The sequence below is a fragment of the Aulonocara sp. 'chitande type north' Nkhata Bay genome, linkage group LG11 (assembly GCF_057382095.1).
Source record: "Aulonocara sp. 'chitande type north' Nkhata Bay isolate Kocher_YH1m ecotype deep benthic linkage group LG11, A_spYH_male_GT1.1, whole genome shotgun sequence".
In the NCBI taxonomy this organism is placed as follows: domain Eukaryota; kingdom Metazoa; phylum Chordata; class Actinopteri; order Cichliformes; family Cichlidae; genus Aulonocara; species Aulonocara sp. 'chitande type north' Nkhata Bay.
Genome location: NC_141354.1, coordinates 18273641 through 18297082, shown reverse-complemented (window position 1 = coordinate 18297082; position 23442 = coordinate 18273641). Strand labels below are relative to the sequence as shown.

Genomic DNA, 23442 nt, shown 5'->3' with positions numbered 1-23442 from the left:
GACAACCTGATTTAATAATATTATGCAATAAAGGAATGTGATATAGTACAATGCATAAGCAGGTCCATATGCTTAGAGGGTATTTAATCACAGTGTGTTACTGTGTTACATTTGCCTCTGGACCTCACCAAAACTGATCAGATATTTGTGTTTTTTGATTTAACATGCACTCCACAGAAGTGTCATGTTTGTTCGATTAGTCAGTGTTAGCCCACTGGATTAAGGATTCGTTGAAGGCATTCCTGAACAAGCCAGAAATAGGGTGCATTAATCCGAGGACACGTCAAAACTATGCCCGACAGACGCAAACACAAATATATGTGGCCGCATTCAATCACAGAGTGCAGAGGACGTTTCAATGGCCTGTCCTGCGAGAACAAAGCATGCAAGCAGTCTTAGCATAAACCCATGGAAAAAACTCCCTCCTGCACAGTAATTATGATAATGGTCTAAAGATTAGAGTTTTACTTCTCAGTGGAGAGTATTAAAAAATGCTGCAACTCTCATCCCACTTTATGTTGAAAATGGAATTTAGATTGTGAAAATCAATGTTCACATAAAATAATGTTAAAAAAAGTAACTATTTACTTATGTTGAGCTACCCAACATGCATCACTAATGGGACTGTTGCAGCGTTTTTCTTTTTCTTTTTTTAAATACGTGCACTCACATTTGTTCCTGTTAGTAGAAAAGCTTTAGTGTAGTTTAGCAGCACACCACCTGCCTTCAATGGTGTAGACTTGGGTCTTTCAGAGCAGAGGATGGAAAAAGGTACGTGGGTAGTTATGGGGAGGTTATGCATTTGGCTGGATGGGTGAAGGTGGGTAGAGGACAGATTACAGGCAGATGCTACTGTGTGTGGGGCAAGAGGGGGGAGCGGGGACTTCTCACATGACTGCACAGCAGGATGGCAGGTCTGGGCGTCAGAGTGCAGTTGGAGTGGAGTACTGCGATTAGTCTGACGGTGGGTATGAGAGCTGCTGTTTCTGTGCAACTGCAGGGTCTTAAGATCAAAATTTGACTCGGGCTGGATGCTATGGAGGGTGTGGGGACAAACATCTGACGTGCTGAAGGGCAGAGAGTTAAAGTTGGGACTGGACTGTGAAAGGAAAGGAGAGAAATGCCGGGGATGGAAGTGGGTGTTGTTTGACTTTGAATGGGAGGAAGGGAGCAGGTGGCTGTTAGTAGGTGGATTTGTCTTTCGTGGGCAGCTGCTGCTGGACAGGCTGTCCAAATGTGTGTGAAGTGGAAAAAAGACATTAGTTTGTTCTTGAACCAACAGGGAGGAGTAAGATTTGAATTCACTATTTAACTCTGGGTTGCAGGGAGACAAAGAGCTGCTGTAATAACTGCTGTTTTGAGGGGGTGACTCAGGCTGAGGGCTGGGAGAAGAGGAAAAATGCTGCAGACGTTTTAGAGATGATAAGTTGAGAGGATAAGTGGGAAGGTGAGGATGAGGGTTCCCAGTGCAGAGGGAAAGCTGCGAGGCAAAGCACTGTTTTTGATGGCAGTGAAGATGAGAAGGAGCAGAAACACAATCCATACTGAAGGTGGGCTGCAGGGAGGGACGACGGCTGGGCTGCAAACAGAAACACAAAGGTAGAGGAGGGACATGTCGAAATAAAAGTGTCACAGTGTGACAGCCGGGAAGAGATAAAGCATAGACAGAGATGTACACAACTGTATCCTAAGTCATGCAGCAAATAAGCTTACAGATTGTACTCAAACCAATCCTAAAAAGTTGATTGTGTTCATCTGGACGTAGCGTTTTCAGTAGCAGAAACATTTTATTGCTCATCCAACTGACTTCTTCACTTCACTACGTCCAGATGAACAAAATAAACTTTTTAAGATTCCCTTACCTGAATGATTGAGCATGCATCAAGATTCCCAAACCAACAGCTTCAATTCATTATGTTGCCAATGAACCAGCTGTTTACTGGCAAACAAAACTAGCCTGACCCTAACCCTTTAAAAAAAAACATATCTCCATCTCATGAACTTCTGCTCGAGACATCTGGCTTTCATTGCAGTCGAAGGAAGCAGTTAAATCAGATGCTAACAGCAGGGTAGCATAAGGCCGTAAGTGAGGATAAAGCAACCAGCAGCTGAGGCAACAAGCTGTGAGGAGTAATGGTAGCAGTTGGGGGCTGGGTTTATGGATTAGCAAACAGAACAGTTAAAGAATTGTGCATTTGTGAGAAAAAATAAGAGACAAGTCTGGTTTTCAGATTGGATGATGACAAAGTAAAAGGAAAAGAAGAAAGAAAAAAGTTTTCTCTTCTTGCTCTTGTCTTGTGTAACAGGGTTTGGTTGTGGTCACGCATTTGCACAGTCATCACAATCATCATAGTGAAAAAGCATAATAGGAAACTCTGGCATCACTGAAATACAAACGGCGATTTGAATGCAGAAAGAAAAATCAAAAATCAAAGACTATATCAAGTTAATCCATTCCTTCCTTTTCAGTGTTAGCATTTTTACAAGGAGGGACGTGGTCACACACACACAGACACACACACAGACACACACGGCACTCCTTGAAAAGTCTGTATGAAAGAGCTTAAATCTTTTTGTTTTGACTTCTGCTATGACTCGTCTGACTGCATCACAAGGGTGCAAACTGACAAGTCATCATGTGAAAAGTGTTAACATAAACTTGCTGATTTCTCCTCTTTAGACTTAACAGTGCTTAACACTTAGATATTTGGGTAATACAACAAGTTGGAAACAAACCTATCACAAATCCAAAAGAAAGAATACTAAAAGTCTGTAATTGTGGCTATAAAGCACTCAGTGTTTGCAATGATCAGGGTGTCAACAGCACAGAAAACACCACTGTGCACTCGTACGAACACAAACGCACAGACACACAAACACATGTGGTGTGGTAGTGTCTTACTTTTGGTGGTGCTTCATCAGACCCTCCAGAATCCCACGAAACAGTGACCTGTCTCCTCATCTCCATCCTGTTTCTCTCCTTCTGCTGGACCTTCTCTTCCTCTAATATTGTGCTAAAAGAAAGAAAAACAAACAGCAGGGTACTTGCATACACTCATACTCAATGATGCATAAGCACATATGTAAATAGGCAGGGGTGACTCTGTCACAAATATGATAACAAACACTTGAGCCTGTTTATTAGAATGCAGTCCCGTGTTACAGAGGTCCCTGGTATTTAACTGTGAATAATGATGATGTCCATCCACGTGCAGCATCCAGAGGCACGTAAATGAAACAGTTACTCCCACTGCTGCAGAAAAAAGGCTTTTGCATTCAGTGTAGAAATTTTATCTCCGCTCATATAAACGCATGCTCTTAGACTAACACACAATTCCCACTTTTTAGGGTCTTTCCCCACTGGCGATTCTTTACAAGCACACTGCTGGCTTAAGTGGTTTTCTGCCTCCCCCTGTAAATATGAAAACTTGCTGTGAACCCCATTTAAAAGGCACACACTGTCCTCAGTATTAGTTTTATTACACTGTGCTGTGTACCCACTAAAAGTCATGCATTCCTCGCACTCTGTTTGTACAGACTCTCCAAGCAAAAACTACTTAAGTGAGAGTAAAATCAAATATCATTTTGTTATGAAATGCCCTACTGCTGCTTCTTTATGCCTCCACAGTTTATCCCACATAAATCACTCTCATGGGGCAGCTACTCTAACGCAACAAATTGAATTTATTAGAACTTTTGCCTAATAAAAATCATCACCGTCTCTCAATTTTCAGTCTTTGTCAGTTCTTTGCTGGCCAACTGTGCCAGCTCGCTAAAGCACTTAATCATTGACTCGCATTGCTTAAGAATGGACTGAATCACTCACAGTTTAAGAAACATCCCACGCCCCAAACCCAACATTTTTAGGTCTAGCGTAGCCAAAGATACCACATTGAATTTAAGCGATAAAATTACTGACCCGTTTCCTGGGAAAGCAGCAGTTAGATGAAGCCAAGCCCCGAATCCCAGAGGGAGAGCAGATGGTTTACTCTTTTTACAAAACAGAAAACTGAACTTCTATTGAACAATCCAGCACAGCACCCTCTCCGCACCGCCACGTGCTCTTTCTGCTCGCCTTGCCTCAACAAGGGCAGGCGCTATTTCTAGCAGCATCGTTACGCTGTTCCTGTTCTGTTGTCTCGTCGATTGTTTGCGTGTCCTTGCACCTGCCCGAGTCAGTCTCCAGTCTGCTCTGCTTTTCCATCACACTCGAGATCCCTCTGACACACTCAAACACGGCGTAAACATAGACTTGTGTGAACCGACAGTCAGCAGCTTGATTATTGAGCTTTAAAACCCATTATTAATTACAATTATCTAAACTTACAGTAGAGGCAATCCTTACTTTACTCAGCTAAAGACCTCAGATAAAGTTAAATCCTTTAGCACCAGTTTTTCAGCAGTACCTTTTACTTCATAATAATAAACAGTAGTAATCCCAGCATGAACAAATACAGATACAACACACACAATTACTTTGCTAAAACTAAACAAAACAACCTAACTGTTCGCGATTGATTTCCCAGTCTTTCTCTGATTATATATTTAATGTGTGTGCTTTCTTTTTTAATGTAAGCAGTCAGCAAATGAATCTGCCAGTCTTGCTTAGCAATTGAACAGTAAATGACATCGCATACATGCAACAGCAATACCATCAACACCTGGCAACATCAACACAGACCGTCTCCTACCCCCACCTGCACTGCACCACCTGGAATAACAAGGCCTCCTCAGTTTATTTACGCAGGCCCTGCGGACTACATATTCTTAGGGTTTCGAGCAACACATTGCTCTTAATCTCACATACTCTAGTTCTCACCTGAGAGCTCCCAGTATGACCACGACTGAAGATTATCAGGATACTAACATACATATGGCATCATGATGACTTGATGAGTGTGAGACTTTGCTCAGTAAAGTCTATAGTCCATATTTAAATCCTCCATCAAAAAGGAGTCACTGCTATCACAGCATATTTATGCTTTTGTGAACGAGCCAAGTTCTCTAAAAAACAAAATACTGGCAATAAGCCTTCAGACTGAAACTCTGAAGACAAAAACGTCAAAGAGCATCAAAGAGGAACGCCAGAAGAACAACTCTGGTCAAAGGGATACTAATACAAGCTCCTATAACAGCTGATTATATGCTAAATGAAAAGAGTTCTTCAAAGCCTGACATCACAACACTTAGAAAAGTCAAATGAGATAGAAGTGCAAAGAGATCAGACAATACTCTACCTTAGGGGGAAAAAAAAGTGTCCACATCCGCCCGAGCACCTAGGAAGAATTAAAGCAGCCCCTAGATGGGTGATGGCCCGACAGCAGTCAGCACTAATACTTTACTGAAGGTCACCGTGAACTGCAGAGGATATTAGCATCACTAGAATCACAATGCCTACTTCTTCATATGGGATTGCATAAACCTGCTCTGTTGCAGCTCAGATACGTTTCGCTGCTGGGATAACGCGATCTGATCTTCGTAGGCTAGCTTTGACCGTGAGGAGTGCAGCGTTGCAGTAACTCTGCTCGGCTTTTTCCATTCTTCTTTAATTCTATCTGTCTTCTCTCTCCCTCACTCTCTCTCTCTCTCCCTCTGTTCTTTGGTAAGCTGTGGCTCATGGCAGCTGCACACTGTGTAAACACACACACACACGCGCACGCACACACACAGACACACACACACACTAGTAGTAGCTGAGAGTTGCATATTTGGCAGCAGGGACCTATAATTGATATTATGATATAAAAGCCAGCCAGACTGAAAGTAAACCAAATCGTATAACCTTATATGGCTCCACTTTCTCCTATTAATAGCCAGTGACCAAGTCGAACATGGTCAATATTGACTTGGTAACCAAGACACTGGCTGAGGCCCACCGAGGGCTCCTTCGCTCTCAGCCATCCCAATTTGAATAAATGCACTTAATTTTGCCCGCTTAGCAGCCACACTGCACATGCACTTTTCCACACTATGTTCTCACCCTGTTAAAACATACAACTGCAAACATATGGAAGCATGTGTCAAAGTAACGAGCGGATTTCTGCGACATGAAGGCCTCCAACTTGCTCTGAGCCAAAAGGAGGAGATGGTAAAAAAAAAAAAGCATAAGTCATAAGTCAAGGGGGGGGGGGGGGGGGGGTGTGCTGGAAAAGGTGGTAAAGGGAGCCTAACAGAAGCAGAATTACAGGAGAAGCAGGAGAGCTGACACTGAGAAAAGTGGAGGTGGAATGTGAGGTGTGAGTCATGCTGGTTTTAAGCAAAACTCATAAAACCACAGGAGTTAAATATGCGCCCTCATTTTCCTGTTTCTGTGTAAGAGAGTAAAAAAAGGTTAAGGTAGAGAGAGAATGTGCACGCTGAAGGAAACAATGATGGCATCTTGTTCCGCTGCTGCTGCATGCTCCACATGTTTCACACAGTAAGAATGTGACTTAAAATGTATAAGGTACACAAACTAAGTGCAATATGTTTTGTCAGGAGGGATTCAGTCAGTTGTGGAAGCTTAGCTGTCATGAAGAGTTCATGAAATGACTAAGGAGGGCCTGTCTAGACTAAATAACTGATAGCAGCGCTTGCAGACTCCTTTCATAGCTCTCTTAAAGACTAATTTCCTGTAGACTATATGCAAAGGACAAAAATAAAGGCGAAACAATGTTGACAAATTAACCTGAACTCTATCTGCAGCATGTTCTATTGTTAAGTGACACCTGGAGAACCAATGTCACGATTACGAGAAACAATGAGGATATTACTTCAATGAATATGTATACCAAGCATCGTCTTTATAGATTTTAGAGGTTCAGACTGCACTCTAATAAAAGTTTCATATCAGTCTTCCTAATCTCATAATCCATTTCTTTCATTTCCCATAAGGGGCAATGCTGAAACATCGTTTCCAAAAAACTACAGGTCTGTTCATGCCAAAAGATTATGAACTGTTGAGTAATGACGGGTGGGTAAAGCATTCTCCTTACTAGCCTCTACCTAACCCCACTGTGTAGCACAATGAAAGAAAATATTCATAGTATATGTGGTAATAGAAGAGTCAGATTAAACTAAAGCTCCTGATCTGCTACACAACGCCGAGCAAGAGGTCTTAAAAAGTGCTGTAAAGCATGAACATACTGTAGCTTAAATAAATAATTTCAACTTGTTTGTGTGGCTGTTTTTCTGCATGTGATGGCTTATAAATTCAGTCTCTTTCTTTGACTGTACCTGAAGATGATGACAGCTGACATGGTGACCAGATTATAGGCACACCCCTCTACCTGAGACTGTGCAACTGTAATGTCTTGATAAATGATAAATGGTGAATATATTCGAGCCTTCCCATTAATAAGAGACACACTAGTCTGGGGCTCGGACTCGGGGAATTTTAAAATTACCAGCAGTGATGTCTGGTACTGCCTTATCTGATCGCAACACGCCCGGGATTTCGCGGAAAATGCGATCTATCCTTGCAAAACCATCTCCAGGCAAAATCTAGTAATGAAGCCGTGATGTATCATCTAACAAGGAAAGGCATGACTGAAGTTGCTTACTTGTCTCTGTCAACATCACAACTCTGTTACCATGGCAGCCATAAAGTCATCAGCCCAAACAGAATGCAAAGTGCACCCTGCTTCATACCTGAACAGGTTTGTGTTACATCCTGAGCAGTAAAGGACCCTTTTGTGTGCACTCAGTTAGGCTGTGAAGACTATTAATATTGTCAGTTGGATATCCTCTCACTGGTAAAAAAATAAATAAAATAAAATAAAAATAGGTATCTGAAAATATGTAAACAGTATACTTTGTAACATATCAAGAGAAGTTGTAATACTTGCTAATACTAGCATTATCCTTAGTGCTGATTAGTTGCAGAAGCTGTCTGTGCATATATATAAACTCAGGGAAGGAGGACCATGGAGGCTCCCTCACTTTCATCAGCACCAGTATTATCATTCCGTTGCTTGTATGGGTTTACAGCTGGATCGTTTCATCCTCTTTGAGCCATGGATTTAGGGACTCTGACAGGTGGTCAAAATGACCTGCTCAAGATCAAACTGAGCATCAGAATAAGGAGGAAAGTTGATATGTAGGATCTTTTACTGACTTGTTGATGCCAGAGGTCAGAGGAGAATTGCCAGACACTTTGAGCTGAAAGGAAGGCAAACCTAACTCAAATAGGCACTCGTTACAACAAAAGCACAATATGTTGATGGGCTACAGCAGCAGAAGACCAGACTGGGACTTATGTTAGCAATTCACACAGGCTCACCAAAATCGGACAATAGAAGATTGAAAAATGTCACCTGGTCTGATGAATCTTGACTTCTGCCAACATTTGGATGGTAGGATCAGAATCTGCCGTAAACAACATGAAATCATGGATCCCTCCTTGTATCTATAGAGGCAACTCACTGTCAACTATATATATTCAACTTTGTGCAATGTACTGGAAGTTATTTGCACATATTAGAGCCATTTCATTATATTTTATTACTTTGTAACAGATTGTAATATTTCATTACTGTCTCTGGGATTTATAAAGTATTGTGATTCAGGCTGACTGTGATGTAATGATGTAATAGTGTGGGGAAGTTTTCATGGCACACTTTGAGCCCCCTTGGTACCAATTGAGAAATTGTTGCCCATGTTGATCAAGATCAAGACAGTTTTGAAGCCAAACCAGCAGTACAGCATACCTAATGAAATGCCAGTGAGTGTGTGCTGGAATACAAATGTTACCTATAAAACTAGTCTACGAGACCTACAAACTTGTTTAAACAAGCCAGAAAAGAAATACCTAAGCTTGAATGAACAAAGAATCTTTCTTGGCACCCACAGACATTTTCACAAGTCAGACTGTCTGTGGTTAATATTTCATTTTGGTCTGATGTTAAGTCATCAAGAAAAACAGAAAACTACAAGACCACAGTATGTTTCAGACTTTCAAAAGTGCATCTACAGCGTTTCCTCGTTTGTCCCACTGCTAGTGACACTGCCGTGATTACAACAGACTGAGAGTGACACCTGCTGTCAAGCAAGTGTAAAAATACTGACGGCCCCAGTGGTGGTCCTCAGCCTCCTAGAAGGTGCAGCTATGGTAATCAAAGGTGCGTCTTGAGTTATAGCATTCAATAGATTCTCAGAAAACTTGACCTCTGATCTTGAGGTCACTGAGTTTTAAACGTTTCTAAAAATTTTAATAGATACACCTGTGGTATCAATTTGCAGAAAGTAGAACAGAAAAACATCCACTGGATTTCACAACACATTTTCACCTATAAATGACATAAAAGTACTTTTGCCTTTTCAATGTATTCAGATTACCTATTGTTATTTTTTATAAATCCAGATGGCAACTGGCAATTTAAATTTACATAAAGGTTCTCTTTCTAATACGATAATGTAACAACTAAGTAAAATAAATGTGCCACTGCAGTCATTCTTCAGCTTTCTTCACCAATATCATTTAAACCAAAGCTTACTAAAAAGGACGTGGATGGTACACATGAAGTTGGGTAAAAAATACTGACGGATCTGAAATACAAATATTTGTGCTTCTTTGGATTCTGACCCTATATACATGCGTCCTGCCAGCTCACGTGCTGTAGGTGCCACCCTTTTTGTACAGCTGAGTCTACTCTAATAAGTACTACTCTAGTAAGAGTATTTAAGGCTAGAAAAAGGGGATCTGTAGAGCCGCAGAGCATTTTTGTTTCGCAGCTAGTGAGCTGTGTGTGGTGGCTGCTTACTCCTGCTCTGTGGGCAAGTGTGTGTGTTTTGGTGATTTAACCTTTTTGACTTTTCTGATTATTGACCAATTCCTGGGTTTGTTTGTTTGTTTTAACCTTTTTTTAAAGGTGACAGCAACTTGTCTGTTTCTTTCAGTTTAATTAGGAACAAAAATATTAATAAAACCTTTTAATTTAAGAATTCTGACTCCACATCTCCTTTTGTTTTTTTTTTAACCCGACACCTTTTGTGACTTTTTAACAAATGGAATATAACATGTTATCAGCATAACACCACGCCATCTTCAGACTTATTTACATCTGTCAGAAGTGGTGCCAGTGGTAAACCTGCATGCTGTTGGGCTCTGAGCACAGGTCCTGCTAAAGGACATTGAGCCCTCATGATACCATAACGGAGTCCAATCCTTTCATTCTGATTCAGATGGTCTGTTTAGGATTAGCCTGCTCAAGGTCATTGTAAGGTTCTGCTCCTCCTGTTCCTCCATGCATAAAGGAGCAGATACCGGTCCTGCTGCTGACGGTCCTGTAACAACCTCCCTCCTGGTATCTGCTCTAGATTTGAGACTGTGCTCAGAGACAAACCTTCTCAGAATGACACATATGGATGTGCCATGTCGCTAGAGCTGGACTACCTGTAACCTGAATGGTCTGTGGCCACCGCCACAGACCGTTTTGTTTTTGTTATCTCGATCTCTGAAGTTTAACTGACTATGTCATTGTCTTCATGACTGTTTCACTCATTTCTTTAGGGTTTAATTGAGACGTGTCTATAAAGTAATGATGGTTTAAGGTTCCTGCAGCATAGTTCATTCAAGCATTCAAACAAAAAAATCAATTTGCAGAAAATCCACACTCAAAGTGCCTCACACACAGTCACACACAGTCTCTCAGATCACACGCCACTGACCTCAGCTGTGTTTTAAGTTCATTAAAGCGTGGCCTCTTGCTGGGATCGTACGACCAACACTTTGTCATCAAGCTGTAGAGAGTAGGAGGACACTGAGGGGGCATAGCCAGTCGCTCGCCATTCTCTATCCTGCCTATGACATCGTTGTTCTTCACACCCTGGAAAGGCTTGATGCCATACATCAGAATCTCCCACATGCAGACACCTAAAGAAAGACAAATAACGTGAGTGAGAATGAGACAGCTACAGCCTACAGGGGTCGTAAAGCAAAGACACAAAGCAAGGGTAAAACAGAAGCAGACTGGAGCGGGACAAAACTGAAGCAGCACAGACTTAAAACATACCAAACATCCAGACATCACTGGCTGTAGTAAATCTTCTGAAGTTGATGGATTCTGGAGCCATCCATTTAATAGGCAATTTACCTTTAGATGCTGAAAAACAGAAATGAAGAAAACTGTGTCACACTTCACTGATCAGGTCTGCTATGAATAATAATGGAGCTTCTCTCTGCCGGATCACAAAGAAAGTAAGACAAAGGTGGCGATGCTTTTTTACATACCTTTATAATAAGAGCTATCCTCCATGTATCGCGACAGCCCGAAGTCTCCCAGCTTCACACAGTCAACCGTTGATACCAGCACGTTCCGCGCTGCGATGTCTCTGGAGACGTCAAAAAGGAATTAGAGGAAGAGAAAAACTCACTGATATAATTTTTTCTATTCAAATTCAGTGGTCGCATTCATATCTAACATGCGTTTTCTTTTTTGACAGAACAACAGTGTTTCAGTCCAGTAGGTGACAACGCCACCTACTGGAATTATATTTATTTAGTAATTATGAATATTTTGCTATATTATTTCTGTATGGCTCTTTCCTACCTGTGTACAAATCGTTTGCTCTCTAGATACGCCAACGCTGTGCTGAGCTGGTAAGAGTACAAGATGAGAGTAGCCAGATCCAGACTGTATTTCCTCACCTGAAGAAACGACCGAAGCTGTGTAGAAAAACACAGGGAGATACTATATAAATAAAGCTGAAACGAAACACAATGAGAAAACAAACCAGAAAGCATATACATGAGTTAATGTATAACACCCATAATATTTAACCCTGGGGAATGTGAGGAAATAACTGACAGAAAAGTGTTTATCATCTGATCTGTTCTTAAACAAACACACAACAGGGTTACAGGTCACGTCTCAAAAACTCTGATCTAATTTATAGTTTCCAGTTTTTAAACAAATATAGAAAACAGCAGGGCTCACATACCACATGCACAGGGATGTAACTGTGCTTTACACAGATGCAACTTATACATATTCTTATTAGTGTCATACCTCTCCAAATGTACAGAGCTCCATGATGATCCAGACTGGATTCTCAGTGATGACTCCCATCAGCTTCACTATGTGAGGATGATCAAACTGACGCATGGTCACTGTAAGAAACACAAGAGGGAGGAGTCAAACAATTCCCCAAAAAGAAACCTTTTTTAAAAACTATTTAGAGGGTACTATGATTTTACTGCTATGAGGTCAGCATCTTACGTGCTTCTTGGAGAAATTTTTCCCTGACACTGTCTGATGTTGAGTTTTTGCACGTCTTCACTGCCACAGACAGAGCTGGGTTCTCCTGCAGGAAACGCATCCAAACAAGCAAAATCAGCATCATTTCAACACCAACACGCACCATATTCACTGTCTGCTCCACAGAAGTCACAATCAAACTCTAAACAGTTTGCAGTTTTCACTAAAGGGCCTTTAAAATAAATACTGTTACCTATTAAATTTGTTCTACAAGACCATCCCTTTATGCTTCTCTGGTACAAATGCTTTGACTGTGCTATGTGTCGTTACTGTGATATGACTGAATCAGTTTAGCCTCTCTTGAAAGTGAGTGTGCAGAGAGAGCGCGAGAGAGCAAAGACAACAAACGTACCGGGCTGATGTAAATTCCTTGGTGGACGTCTCCGAACTGACCCTCGCCTATGCAGCGTCCCAACTCGATACGATCCCGCTGAATCTCATAGTCCCGCGCTGGATGCACAAAATAAACACGAACACACACACAGATGAAAATGAACAGAGTAAGCCTTCAGATCAAAACATACACAGATTAATGTCCACACACTGGGCTTGCATTAACCAAGCTTGTCAGAGCACTTTATAGTATTTTTACAGCCTGTCTAAACAATCTGTAGGTTAAACAGCTTAAATACGCATGTTTGAGGTTAGTTTCAGACCGCACCATGGAAATAAATTGAATTCTGTCAGATGCAATATTTCAAAAATCTGACCTACTCTGACAAGCTTGAATTTATAAACAAGCTCACCATCAACAGCATGCAACAAGAGCATCAGCAAACCACAGCCAGACATGCCATGTAACACAGACAAACAGGAGCCAATTACAATGAGCATGAATTTATATGTTGATTCAAATGTAATATGGATAAAGTCAGGTGGTATATGGTGAAAACTCTCAAAAGGCTCACAGGCCAACAGAAAACCTGTTGCTTTTGCTCGGGACGCAGATCACTGGAACTGTAGCAGCTCAATATTCTTTGTGTTTTCTGTCCAAAGTGGTTGGTAAAAATGAGTTTTTTTAATCTTTTGTTTTAGGTTGGTCTGTGAGATGCAGGCTGTTGAAAGCTGACGTTTCCTCATGACACTGCTGACCTGACTTTGTCCATGTAATAAGCTTATGAATAAAGCACACGTGAAGCCATAAAGGTCACTTTACTGTATTCTCTGCACTTTTATGACAATCATGGCTGTTCAAGCACATGGGCAACTTTTAGAGACAAAAGTTTCTGGGCAGTAAAACGTAGCAGCGATGACCTCAATGTGGAAACAGGCTGCATGAAAAAGGGAACCCTAATTATTGCTTTTGCTCTGTTCTCTGCCTCTAAATGTCACCCGTGTGGCTGACGCTTTCAAAAGTCCAGTGTTAAATAATGCAGTAAGACTATCCTGTTTGTTAGTAGTCTGGGTTTAAAATGTTCCAGCGTATAAATGTATGCATCTATTTAAAGCCGTCCCTCTCACTGCACTTACTCCTCCAGGCAAAAATTGCAATAAGGAGGATGCTCTGAATCAACTTGCCTGGTTACAAAAATATTTCTGAACGCCTGCCATGTTTCTGTTACTCTGAGCAGTGAATAGTGTTTTAACAGCGGTCGACTGTTTATATTATTATTGATTTTTCTGCAGAGTAACCTAAGCTCATTCTCAATTTGTTCCACCTTTTAAACACAGACAAAAACAAGATCCAAGTCCATTTGGGTTGTCTCACTTCTGAAGCTACCACCAGTTTAGCAGAAAGTCACAGCACATCACACATGAGCAGAGGGGTGTTTGGTGGTGGGGGGAGGAGGAGGGGGGTCCAATCAACAGGGTAGAGGTACAGACAGAAACTTTTTTTTTTTCAGTCACAAGCAAACGTAAAAGGGTCACAACAACCACCAAGTCAAAGTGCCATCACAGTACAACCAGAGTTATGGTACTTTTTCAATCATTACCTTGGTCTAGTCCATAGTATTCTGGGAAAATGGGTTAGTGATAAGAGACAGAAATAGCTAGCTGTGAGTACAGAGAGCCACATGTTGTTACTGGAGTCTCTACTAATTAGGTCAGTGTTACTTCAACAGCTGCAGCGAGTGTGAGTGTAACAGTGATGCTGATGGATTAGAGCTACTGTAAGTCAGAAACAGTGTTATCACATTAAATAACTAATAGGTAAGACAAATAGATAAAAACCTTCCACTGTATAACTGCTGCAGTGATTCATATGTTTTGGTGGTCGACAGGTTATTTAACTCTATTTAACCTTAACTCAGTAGCTTTTAATGTCTTAAGAAACCATATCAGAAAAAAACATCCCGGGGTCTTTAAAAAGCTGTTACTCAGTTTCAGGGTCAAGCTCCTTGCCTGCTTCAAGCAGATTATTAAAACTACTAAAACTGGGTTAAGAGCTGTTCAACGGATTAAAACCTGGAAGGACAGCTGTGAAACATCACCAGAGGAATGTGGTCAGGAGAAAAAAAAATCTTGAATATGATGTTTAAAAGTGAAAGTAAGAGCATTTCCACACGCACAATGTGAAGAGAACTCAAGGGACCAGTGGTAGTGACTTGCCAGTGAAGCTAATTTGAAAAAAGGCTTCAGTTTGGTGGAGAGCACAAAGACTGGACTCTGGAGTAATGAAAAAAGGTCATGTGATCTAATAAGTCCAGGTTTACTCTGTTCCAGAGTGACGGGTGCATCAAGGTAAAAAGAGAGGCAGATGAAGTGATCCATCAATCACGTCATTGTTTTGCTTACTATAACAGTCCGTGGGCGCACTGTTATGATCTTGGGCTGCTTCAGTTGGTCAGGTGTAGGCTCTGCAACATTATGTGCCCAAACAATGAGGTTAGCTGGATCTACTGAACGACCTGACAATGTCAGGATTCACTGGGATCAAAGCGGGAAAGAGCAAGCCTAAACCCTGATAACAGTCTTTGGGATGTGCTGGAGAAGGCCAGTCCGACTCTTCCATCGTCAGTACAAGATCTTGGTGGATAATCAAAGGAACACTGGCTAGAAATAAATGCTGTGATATAGCATACAGGCCCGACAAGCCCACAGCACATGTCATCACTAGCTATATTAGAAAGGTGCAAGTTACAAAGCAAGCAACTTGCTAGCCAAATAGTGAACTGCTTGGAAACCTGCCGTTAACACAACCAAAATACTTATTAGCACACTCAAACTACCCAAGTACCAACATAAACAGCTGAACTTGACCTTTTTGGAGAAAAAAAACAAAAAAAGCTGAATGAGCCACTTGCAGTTCTGATGCAAACGAATGTTTCAATGCTTTTTGAGATTAGTAAAAAGCATTGCTGCTGTAGTTATTACTTTGGTACTGTGTTTACATGTGTAAATCCAGAAGACTGAACTACAAAACTATAATTTATGAATGATCAAAAAGCAAAGCCATGTTGGGATTCAGCTGCATTCTGCTTACATGGAACGAGTGCTTACGATATTCAGGCAACATTTTATGGCAGCTTGAACAGGCAATTTGTCAAAACAGCTTAAAAAGAAAATACACTCCATCTTCCCATCCCACATTAAGCTGATACTGCCCGTCTACTCTGCCTTCTTATGCTGCCTATTCACCACAGCCACACAGCATCGAATTCAGCTTAACATGAGTCTTAAGCCTGGTTCACAGGCATCGCTCAGCAGCAACAGCAGCACAGCAGAACCTCTTCATATATATTTCTTATTTATTCAGCAATGTTTTAATTAATGCAAAGAACTGTTCAGCCTCCATGTATGACACACAAGGTCAGACAAATGCCTACGCTGATGTCTCATACTAAAAATATTACCAGCCTTTCACACTGAGTGCTATCACGGGAGGAATCAGTCATTTGTAAATGTTCACTAAAAATGCAGACAATGCGCGCATAATACGTCAAAAGAATCTGAGGAAGCTGCGGCTCTTGCCAAATCTTGTGGGAACTCGTGAAAATAAATATAGACTGCGAGTGTAAAAATACACACAGAATATGGTCGAAGTGGCTTCCCCCTTTTAAATAATAATAATAATGTGACCACGGAAAATGTGATCATTCACACAGGAGTCTGACCAGATCAAAAACCTCTTGGAACATATCTAACTGCACTCAAATTCATGCTTTAAAATTATGTCAAACAAAGGAATCTTTACATCAGGTCTGCAAGGTGACTTGATTTAATTTCAAGTGCTGGGTAAACTATTTAAGAATAAAATAGTGTGCAAACGTCTTGAGCTACCCATTTTTCTTTATATTGTGCTTCCAATGATCCAGACTTTCTTGTCTGGGTGATTTATTTATTTTTTATTTACTTTATTTTATTAAATTGTGGGCATTAGCTCTCCAGGCTTTTTGAAGGTCTGACCTATGAATGATTCAAGCATAAAAAGGCGCCCAACTAAAGGGATGAGCCAGTGTTGTGTTTACACAAAAACACAACTTGATCTATTACAAAAACACAAAATTTGTTCCCATTTTATTAGTTGAATCGATGAACGATAGTTGAACGATAACACAGTTTGAGAGGTATATAAAAAAGAGAGCTGTTAGCCAGAAACTTTGCATATATTGGTATGGTGTGCAGTGTGACTTCAAAAAATTTGAGGAAACTGGACAAGTTGATGACAAAAGAAGTGGCCTAAGCATATGCAGCTAATGAGCAGTTTTTTAAGAAAGCAAGCAAAGAACCTCAGAGATCCATGAGACCCTTGAGTTGAAGCCTCATGAGAAATGGTGTCAGTGGAAGGATGGCTGTAAAGATTCTTAAGGGAAACAGAAATAAGGGTGAGGTACGCCAAATTACTCAGAAAACTGACTGAAAATCTGTGACAACAGGTCTGATGGAGCGATGAATCTAAATGTGAATTGCTGTTGATTTTTTTGAGATAGTGTAGTAGTGAAGAGTAGACAGGAAAGCAGACAGAGAAGACGAGGAAGAATCCTGTATTCAGCCTTGCAGAATATATGGTCATCCTGAACTACATTAGCACCCAGTATTGCTAGAGTCTTTTTCACCATACAGCACCATCTGAAAACTTGTATTTCCATGTATGCATGTTTCAATAAATCACCGCTCCCATTTTCCAGTTTCAAATCACAGTATATACAAATGAAGGGGTGGCTCAAGACTTTTGCACAGTACCGTATACCAAGACAAATTAAATAAAATACAAAGATTTTCACAAGTGAACGTGTGCTACAGTAAAGAGGTTCCTGACGCCAATCTCATCCAAATTTAACTCCAAAATTCATCTAAAATGCCACCACACTCAGACAACATGCCTGTTCATGGCTTTTAATCTTCATCTATAATGAAATCAACAAAAAGAAACGGTGAAGTAGACAGAGTGTAAACAAAGTCCCTCTATAAAATGCCTCTGATACAAGTCTGACACGGTCCACTGATAGCGCAGACACAAACAGCTATCACTGCCTCGCCACTTGTCACTTTAGCTGCCCACAACATTTATGGGTATGTGTATCAGCGTATGTCTACTTACTCGAAGGCATGGTGTAGGTGTCCTCCTCGTCTATGATCTCAGCATAGTCGTCTGTTTCTGCAGAGCAAAGAAAAATCAGGATGAGAAAAAGAGCCGAGAACAAATCAACAAGTTCTGAGCTGATGACAAGCTTGCATCTAAAAATCACTACAAAGTTCTCGGTATCAATGATTTAACTGTATAACATGCCACCATGTCTAAGACCTTCCAACATCACTAAATAACTGAGTCCGGTGAGCACACCTTCACCGAGACAAAGACTGCAATTTGCAACATTAAGAGATGCACCATGATCAGAAAGAGCTACCTTGCCAAAAGCCCGTCACCATACCCGACTCCAAACACATGCACAACAACTGAAACGTTCGTGTACTACAGTGTGGCCTCACACAAGGAGTGACACGGAACAATTGAGAGGGAGAGAGAGAAGAGGAAAGGGGAGGGATGGAAATATTCTTTCTTTCCAGAGAAACAAGCTGGAGAAAAACAGGTTTAGTCATGGAGAGAACTAATACAGAGTCGAGCAGGGACAGAGAGAGTTAGAGAGATATTCTCCACACATACGGCAGCCTTAATGAAGATACAGAGCAGGAATTCCACTGTTACTAATGAAGGAGGTTTAAAGAAAATGCAGTTTACCATCGCCACTAATGTGACCTGCAGAAGCCACAAGCAGCATGAAACACAAACACCGGGGGAGAAACATGGAGAGAAGCATTAGTTTTACCGTTAATGGTTCTAAAAGGTCTTTTTTAAAATGTCATTTTAAGTACACGTGAATGAATCTGAAGTCAGTCGACAGCCTGAGCAGAGACAGAGTGACAGTGACTAAAGCTCTCCACCAAGACATCTGGCCAGACAAGGACTCTTCACTGCGCACACAGATGAGGCTTTATGTGGTAACAGCACTCGCACACATATCTGTGAACCCTTTATCTAACTCTTAGCCGTCACTGTCATTCATGACATTTAGAGCAGAGGACAGAGAAGCACAGTGACAGAGGAGAAATGGACTGGCTAGCAAGAGGAAACACGACGGGGGGGGGGGGGTTATACCTGAGACGCAAACTGCTCGAGTTCGTACTCCGTCCATCCGCTTTTCCATCCGCTTCTCATGGTTTGAAACTCTGGACCAGAGAGAAGAGAATTATTTTGGGGATTTGGCTCACATTGTCTTAAGACAGAATGAGCTGCTATTTGCAGCTACGAAGACAGCGGCGCAACGAGGGAAACGAAGAATCCTCCCACATCCTGTCATGTGTGCTTCTTCAAGTGTCAAACATTAAAAACCAAAAAGTTTCTAAAGTTTACAGAGAATATTATATTTACCTTATAAGCAATTCAAGAATCCATGGATTTGAGACATGTTTATGCTCACTTTAGTTTCAGAGTCATAACAAAATGCGTGAAACCCATAATAACCACCCAATCAATCAAAGAAAAGATAACAGGCTCCACTGGTAAAAGAAGGAAGAAGATAGCTTGTTTTCACTTAACACAGCCCTGAACGAGCATAAAACAAATTAGTAGACTTACTTTGGTATAGATGGCAGAGCTCTGTCTCCCTCTGCAGAGACAAAATCCACAATTTAATTGGTCACAGAGCAGACTGACTTCATGCTAGAGCTACGATTTCACAATTTCTTTGTAGCCATAGCTATTTTTAGGAAACACTAGCCAGACACCATCTGGTTAATCAAAGCGACAAGCATAAAGCCTCACTAGTCACAATCAAGACTCCACCTCAGTCTGAGAGATGACTTGACAGCGATTTCAATGCGGTACTATTTACAGTGTTTTCTTTTTTTTTAAGCTACTGTTAGGATAGAAACAATAGAAACATGACCACAATCATCATCTTTGCACAATCTTACCGCTACAAAGCTACAAAAAACAAACAAACAAAACCCAAACAAACAACAACAACAAAAAAGTGAAACATTAGACTATAATATAAAATCTGCACAGCTGAACGTCATACCTTTGTGGACCCTGATGATGAAGGAGTGAGTAACTGAGGAGACGAGCCGACAGTAACCGTCAATCAAGTCGGCCATGTTTTCTGCCGTAGTCAGCAATGCTGTAGTGACAGTGAGGGGCTATACACACACACCCACAGAAGGATTAGTGTAAGAACGGGACAGAGAGCTACTTCACAGTGACACAACGAGGGCTTTATTAGGAAGAAGGCCTCCTATTAGTGCGTGCACACACACACATACAGTCCCATATAGACACATATCCCTGCTCCAATACTGTGGCAGTGACACGTTTTCTGTAAGCCTGCTGCAAACACACAGTCAATATGAAACTCAGGCTCCTCTCCTTTTTCCTGCAGCTCACCTAGTTTTTCATGCGTTTTAATATAACTTGAACTATTATGTTTAAGTAATTCTATACACAGTCTATTTTATAAAGTAAACAGTGACATTAGCATTCATCAGCTGGATGGAAATAATCTCTGTGACAAGTGTGATTTCATCAGCAGCCAACACAAGCAGGAAAACAACATCCACTTATTGGCACAGAGACTTTGCATTATATGCATTTTCAGTGAGAATGTACATGAGCCACATGTTTGAGAGGAAACGCATACAAATAAGTGTAACTCAAATTTAAACAGCAATAGGTTATATTTCACATTGTAACACACACAGAGAGCCAGGTGAAGAGTATACAGGGTGTGTGTTTTTACCTCAGGAGCTCCGGCCACATTCAGCTGCAGCATGCCTTTCCTGTCCTTCTCGTCCAAAGCAGAGTACTGGATGGACTGCACCTGATTAAAGTTAGCTAAGTGTGTGGGCTGCAGAGACAAAGGCAGAGTCACAGTCATTAAATACATCTGGAAATAGTCAAAAAGAATCTTTAGATATTTAAAGCCTAAGAATTATAAGAAACTATTCTGCATTATATCCTGTAACGTTTCAAGCAAAAATGAAAATGGATGTCAGTCAGCTTGTAGCACTGGATTGTATTGTCTACCTCAAGTTTCTAACATTGCTTACTACGAAGCACAGCATCAGTGAAACACGTGGCATGTGAACTAAGTGAAAGCGTCAGAAATATGACTGCTGCACTAAGCAAAGAGGAGCTTTCTCAGCGTCAAACCATGTCTAGACAGAAGGTCTCTAAGGAGGCTGTGCACTGCACTCTAAAACACTTTACAGAAACTTTATCAGCTGTATCCAAAGTACAGGCAAAGTGACCACAACATCAGAAGATCAATACATCAAGTTTGGTTCACTGACAGATAGAAAAGCAACTTCATAACAGACATTGCCTTTAAAATATTTAAAAAAAATGCAAGACTCCAGTCAGAGGAGTAGTGCAGAAAGAAGATTATCTGGATCTCTTCTCATCTGCACGAGTTGAGGTCTATAAACCGTTTCTCAGGAGGGGAAACACAACAAACGCTTGGTTTGGCATTGGAAAAACTCCTACAGTATTTACTCAATAATCAAACGTTTGACATGACTGCAGTACCTCACTTTAGCTGCACAGCATAGGCCTACTTACATGAAGGCATGGTGTAGTAAGGATGTGCTGAAGAGAGTTATTATAGTTGTGAATTTTCTAATTGGTTACTATTTTTATTAAGCTTTGACTTTCTGTCTGTAGTTTAGTTTCAGTTGATTGTTTGTTTAGTTTAGTTTTAGTTTCACTGTTTTAACAGTCTTTTTTTAAATATTACTGTATGTATAGAACACACCAGAGGTAGGATTTAGGAATATCAGTATAGGTATTAAAATAAAAAGACATAACTTTTTGAAAAAGGTTGACTCGCATTCTTGTAAATATCCAAAGTCTCAATAAACGTGTCCATTAAAGGCTCAAGACAAGTTGTAATAACAAATTAACAAGGACTAAAACTAAGTCTTTTATTTCTATATTTTTATTTTATTTCAGTTTTCCCACTAACAAAAACATATTAGGTTGTTTTTGAAAAGTTTATTGTTGTTTTTATCTTTGTTAACTAGAATGCTAGTTTTAGTTTTAGTTTAGTTTTAGCTAAATATAAAAACATTGGTGCTAAAGCAAACAAAAATATAGAGAAGAACACCACAGAGTGTCAAAATTCAACTTTGAGGGTGTTTTACTGACTACCCTGTGAACAGGGCGAAGCGGCACTCCATTCCTCAGAGATATGCTAAACCTTCTGGTTTCAAAACAAACAGACATTTTCAGCGTGTGACCTCAACCCCATTAATAATTTAAGGGGTTCTGAGAGAGACAAGAACTTCTTAAAATAATAGAATTGGACGACCTTGAGTCCACATTAGCCAGAAAGCATCAAGTCATTAAAGCAAAAGAAGTGTAAATAAACTTTTTGCTTAAAATGTGAAGTTGATCATTTATGATTTATTTAAAAAAAACAAACATACATTAAAGTTAAATCTTCACTTGTGGTCTCAGATTGGTGCTTTTTAAAAATACATTTTCATTAGTTATATATTCTTCAATGACTGCCTATATTTTTACTTACTGCCAATAACAGTTAGTAATGTTATCACAGCTAGAGGTAGAGCAAGTCATCTACCAACTGGAAGGTTGGTGGATCAATTCCCCGGCTACCATAATCATGTCCTTGAGCAAGATACTTAACCCAATGCTGAAAACTGTTCTGTTTTCCTAATCCAACTGTGATCTGCATGCTGTTTCCCAGCTTTTTCCAATCTAACTGTCTTTTCCGACCTATTCTAACTTGGACAAGTGAGGAGATGAGAAAAGAATGAAAGAAAGGAGGCAAACCAGTAGAGGGCAGTATGGTGAACTGTTACTGTGACCTTACACCTAAGGCATACAGCAGTACACAGATGTGCTGGAAGCCTTCTAAAGAGGCAGGAAAAATACAGAAGTAATGCTAACTTTCTGTGGTGAGTTGTCTGTGTGTACACTCACCGTTGAGCCCTTATCTGTGAGGTAGCTGATTCCTTCCTCTGGTCCGATAGCTAACTCTACTGATATTACCCAGCTAGACTAGAGGGGGAGGAGAGACACAGTGCAGAAATGTAAATTTTGACACATAGCTCATATTTCATCACATCATGTACTTACACAAATTTTATAAAAGCTCTAATATACTCCTTTGTTTTTGATGTCTAATGGCATTTATAACAGAGTTAGGTTTGAAGTTAAAGTAACTGCTGCAGAAAATAAAGTAATAAGAAGAAATACTGACTCTACAAGACCTGAAATAAGTAAGTGTGAAAGCGAACACTACCCCGTGCATGATAAAGAAGCTCTAGCCTCCCACCTCATGACTTTGGCTATATTTCAGTGTATGGCTAATACATTAAAACATGTCATTATTGATCTTTACATGTAACATTATCTCAATGTACCGAGAGTCCTACCCCTAAAGCGCATTTGAAGCACTCCTTGTCGAAGCGGTAGATGGGAGAAAGTATCTCAAAGAACTTGTGGATGCTCTGTTCATCATTGAGGTTAGCAAACTGCTTAAAGGTCTGCTGGATCTGCTTACGAAGAGCCTTCGGCTGATAGAGAGAGAGAAAAGGGGAAGGACAAAACACTTAAAAGAGTAAGGGCTTTCTGGGAAACAGCTGAGAACAAGCCAAGAAAAGCACAGCACACAACTGACAGGCCCCACTGTGAGTGACAACAGGAAGTTTAACTTAATTCCAGACAATCTGACTGATCAGACATTTAGCCAAATGTCCTTTCAGTCATCGGGTTTGTTTCCCTGCCAGTCACCCAAACAGCCTG

At 40.6% G+C, this 23442-nt stretch overlaps 1 protein-coding gene across 10 annotated transcripts in view; it reads right to left on the bottom strand.

Annotated features, from left to right (window-relative positions):
* LOC147318765 (focal adhesion kinase 1-like) overlaps nt 1–23442 on the bottom strand; it is an 80229-nt gene that overhangs the window by 16534 nt on the left and 40253 nt on the right. For 6 of the 10 annotated variants that reach the window (XM_086310860.1, XM_086310859.1, XM_086310861.1 and 3 more), the window contains 17 exons: nt 23073–23213; nt 22618–22695; nt 20414–20521; nt 19700–19817; nt 19255–19285; nt 18775–18845; nt 18358–18375; nt 17719–17775; nt 14171–14191; nt 12589–12686; nt 12198–12282; nt 11988–12088; nt 11529–11644; nt 11210–11310; nt 10992–11081; nt 10648–10852; nt 2903–3014 (listed from right to left, as the gene is read on the bottom strand). In XM_086310860.1, coding sequence (XP_086166986.1) covers nt 2903–3014; nt 10648–10852; nt 10992–11081; nt 11210–11310; nt 11529–11644; nt 11988–12088; nt 12198–12282; nt 12589–12686; nt 14171–14191; nt 17719–17775; nt 18358–18375; nt 18775–18845; nt 19255–19285; nt 19700–19817; nt 20414–20521; nt 22618–22695; nt 23073–23213 — 1551 coding nt within the window. Of the gene's footprint in view, nt 1–670; nt 1580–2902; nt 3015–10647; nt 10853–10991; nt 11082–11209; nt 11311–11528; nt 11645–11987; nt 12089–12197; nt 12283–12588; nt 12687–14170; nt 14192–17718; nt 17776–18357; nt 18376–18774; nt 18846–19254; nt 19286–19699; nt 19818–20413; nt 20522–22617; nt 22696–23072; nt 23214–23442 lie in introns of all 10 variants that reach the window. The other 4 variants (XM_086310863.1, XM_086310857.1, XM_086310855.1 and 1 more) reach the window with 4 other exon arrangements.